At 37.3% G+C, this 3,805-nt stretch overlaps 1 protein-coding gene across 4 annotated transcripts; it reads left to right on the plus strand.

The window, feature by feature from the left end:
• The first annotated feature begins 1,751 nt into the window (after positions 1-1,751).
• Positions 1,752-3,579, plus strand: lg7h15orf61 (linkage group 7 C15orf61 homolog). 4 transcript variants are annotated; one of them, XM_076885818.1, is made up of 3 exons: positions 1,752-1,897; positions 2,232-2,515; positions 2,612-3,579. In XM_076885818.1, the coding sequence occupies exons 1-3, from the start codon at positions 1,767-1,769 to the stop codon at positions 2,737-2,739; spliced, it is 543 nt and encodes a 180-aa protein (XP_076741933.1). In that variant the 5' UTR covers positions 1,752-1,766; the 3' UTR covers positions 2,740-3,579. The 4 variants fall into 4 exon arrangements, with proteins under 4 accessions (XP_076741933.1, XP_012775036.1, XP_004553114.1 ...); XM_012919582.2 differs by having other exon boundaries at positions 1,790-1,956; positions 2,240-2,515; XM_004553058.3 differs by having other exon boundaries at positions 1,799-1,897; positions 2,240-2,515.
• The last annotated feature ends 226 nt before the right edge of the window (positions 3,580-3,805 follow it).

The raw sequence follows: 3,805 nt of genomic DNA on the forward strand, positions 1-3,805 counted from the left end.
TGTGTGTATATAGCAATGTATGCTTCTTCTGCCAAGTCAAATGCTTCTGGTATATATGTATATATATATATATATATATATATATATATATATATATATATATATATATATATATATATATATATATATATATATATATATTTGCGTTTGGTGTCACAATACACACTAGGATCTCCCAGAATACCTTTCTTCTGTACAAATTGGGCCATGCACTACTGTGGTTGATTTTTATTAAATTAGATTAGAGTCAACTAGTTTGATTGTCAAAGTCCTCATCTGGAGGCTGACAATTTCAAACAACTCGCCTCATATGGTGACATGACAGTGTTTCAGTCTGGTCCTCACTGGACTGTGAACGTTGACTTTCTAAGCTTTCTAAGTAGAGACGATGCGTGTATTCGTGGATTTGAGATTGCAAAAAAACATTTAAATCGTACTTAATTTTTATTTTGTAATTTGTATCAAGGATTTATATATGTTAATTTTATCCAAGAGCCTTACTTGATGTACATTTTTTAAAGCACATAAAATTTTAGATTTCCAGGAAAAAGCACTCATAGTCATGCTTTACCCCCCTCTGTTCAAATAGACAGTTGTATTGCAAAAAAGACAACATGTGATAATGGAAAAACTTCACAGGACTAATTCTTATGGAGGATTGAGCACCCCAGTGGCTCTGTTACACCTTTAAATCCAGAGACTAGAATTACATTTGAATGTGTGCATTATTTTCACATATTTGACTTCAGAAATAATATTTTAAGACACTGAAAACATCTGGGACAAATACATCTGTAATTTATTTTCACATCACTTAATTATTATCTATTTGCATTTCACACAGAATTGGACCTAAATTATTTAGCAAATCATTTATAAAGCATGCAGATGGGATTTCGGTTGGTTTGTGAAGTTGTTAAGGCATTACCAATCACCCTGACAAATTACGGTCAATCAATGAATCAATCAAGCTTTATTATATGGCCCCCTTCCTGCAGGTAAGTGCTGCACAAACGACTGAAATGCTAAAAGGAAGACAGGCAAAGATATATTCAAATAACATGAACGAAAACGCAAATTTAAAAAAAACAAACATGTTTATTTATTTATTTTTTATTTATTTATTTATTTTTTATTTTTTTGGGGGGGGGGGGGTATTTTATTACATGTAACAAAAATCACATCACATACCACAAAATTTATAGCCAAAGATAAATTAAAATGTCTGTTCTTAAAGAGGTTCTTAAAAACATTTTCAAAATACGAGTAAATAATAAAAGAAACAAAAATGATGAGCGCATGTATTAAATATAGCATATGTGTATATGTATATATTATGGCTTATTTGCGGTGTTTAATTACCACGTAGTTTATAGACTGCTGTCCATGGTCCTGATCTACAGCAGTTCACTGAACCGTGGAAATGCTTCAGCAGTTGCTGTGGTGGTTTTAAGTGGATTTTAAAGGAGTAGGTGGTGTGGTCATGGAACCAACAAAAACACTTATTAGCCTATTGGCACTCGGGTCAGTGGTGGTTAATTTTGAAGAGGTCTTTTGGTAGCTGGAACATACATTTGTCGTTTTCATGCTTATTTTTTTGTGGTAAATAACGGTAGAAGTATAAAGAACAAAATAACTTTACGTTTAGTCGTTTTACAGGGTTGTTGAACACGTGGCAGTCTATAAATTCTTATAAAGGATATAAGTCCTATATTGAATGAACCGGCGAGTACTTGATATAAATAAATACCAGACTGAAGTTAATTATGTTAAAGAGGAACGGGTTCGGAGAGACGCGTTTCCAGCCGGATGAGTTAAGCCGCGGTACGAGGTCAGACGCAAGAAGCACAACAGAAACAGAAAACCAACCAGATGAAAGCTGCTCTTCTTCTCACAGGTGGTTTAGATACATGTGTGCGAATTCAGCATTTCTACAGAGACACGTCAGGTGTATAGGTCAGTGTTGGAACATCTCAGACATGGTCTGAGGATTTAAGCTCGCAAATCGTACGGGAGTTTTCTTGCTAGCTTTAGCATATCTCATGTCAGCTGCTGCTTTGATGTGTTACAACTTGGTATTTTCACTCTTAAAACGTTGGTATATTCCAAGTGTGGCTAGTTATAGGTGTGTCCTTCTGCAGTCCGAATGCTAAAATACGAATCTTTAAAACCATGAAGGAGTTTTTGAAGAAGACCCACAGCCTCTTTCTGAAGATCGCTCTGTTTCCTAGCACGTTAGGCAGGACAGGTCCGCGGCCAGCTGCTTCGGAGGTGTTAACCTGTCACCTGCAGCAGCGCAGACTTCCTCCGTGGACTTCATACTGTGTCCGCTACAGCTCCGTCCACAATGACCAGTTTGGAATGTCAAACTTTAATTGGAGAGTTCAGGGATCCAACTACCACATTCTGAGAACGGGATGTTTCCCCTTTATTAAATATCACTGCACTAAAGCGCCTCCTCAGAATCTGGATTTTGAAGACAGATTTTTCACCATGTTAAAAGTTATTAATCTGGGTCAGTATTTCTTCCACGTTGCTGTCATTGTTACATACTTGTATTTTATTTCCAATACAACAGAGTCCATATATTCAGTGTCCCTTTAAACTGCAGGTATCCCTTGTTTGGCCTATGGCATTGGCTGCTGGATGGTGGTGGGAGCATCAGAAACAGTACAGACGAGTGTCGGACCTGTTACAGTCTATTTTGCCTACAAAGAGGAGGAAGGTGCACAGTACTGAAGTGAAGAGGAAACAAAGTAACTTGAATGTGTTTTCAGGAGGATATTATCTACCAAGCTGCTGTATTTTTGAAACCATTAAAAAGGAGCCTTTGTGTTTTTTTTCTTTGCTTTTGGTCCTATATGCTATTTTAATTATCGACGCTCCTGTTATACAGAGTTTAATAGTGAGGTCATCTTACATTCAAGCAATCCCTGTGAATGAATGCTTTGAAGTCAGACTGCTCTGAACACTAAGTTGCATTTTTGCTACTGTTGGCTTAGTTTGATCTCAGGCACATACATGTGAGTGTGAGCAAAGAAGCCCTACCCACTGATCAGATCTGAGCAGCCAATCAGAAGGTGAACCAGAGAGAAAACTGCTTATTTCAGATAGTAAAAAAAGTGTCCCAAGGCAAAGCATAAGAAAAATATGGATTTTTTAAAATCAATTTTTCAAAATCTTGTCCTGTCAGGGAGCTTTGCAATCAGATTGTGATATGGATTATTTTTAAGCATGAGTCAAGCAAGAATAAAAACATGGAGCTGGAAGTGAACATAACAGGTCCCCTTTACCGTCATGTCAGTAGTGCTCTAGCTGAGTGGCACATCATATTGACTGGACGAGCAACCAACTTTCACATGGGGTCATTCTGCTCAAGTTTGCTTTTTTTCCCAAGGAAAAAAAGCTATGCACAATTATAACCAGACAAACATTGTACACTAACAGAGAAATGTAGCTGCACTTATAAATGTGCAAAAATATCTGTCAAAGATTGCAGAAGCAAAACAGGAGACAATCAGTTACAGAAGTGGATCAGCAATCTCACCACGGTCTAGAACAGTTGACTGTGGGCACACAAGATCTTCAACATTTTCCCATTTGTTTTGTCATTTCCAAGTAGACTCGTGCTTTAAAACTATCTGGTTTGGGTACTTCCCAAAGTCTGACCTGCATAGCCTCACCTGTTCGGTGTCGTCCTCAGTCATGCTGGGTACCACAAATGCTGCAGAAAGACTAAACTACCATGAACGAATGATTATACTGAGTTTGCACTGCTATAACTTATCAGTGAGAGACAGGTGTT

The sequence above is a fragment of the Maylandia zebra genome, linkage group LG7, assembly GCF_041146795.1.
Source record: "Maylandia zebra isolate NMK-2024a linkage group LG7, Mzebra_GT3a, whole genome shotgun sequence".
In the NCBI taxonomy this organism is placed as follows: Eukaryota; Metazoa; Chordata; class Actinopteri; order Cichliformes; family Cichlidae; genus Maylandia; species Maylandia zebra.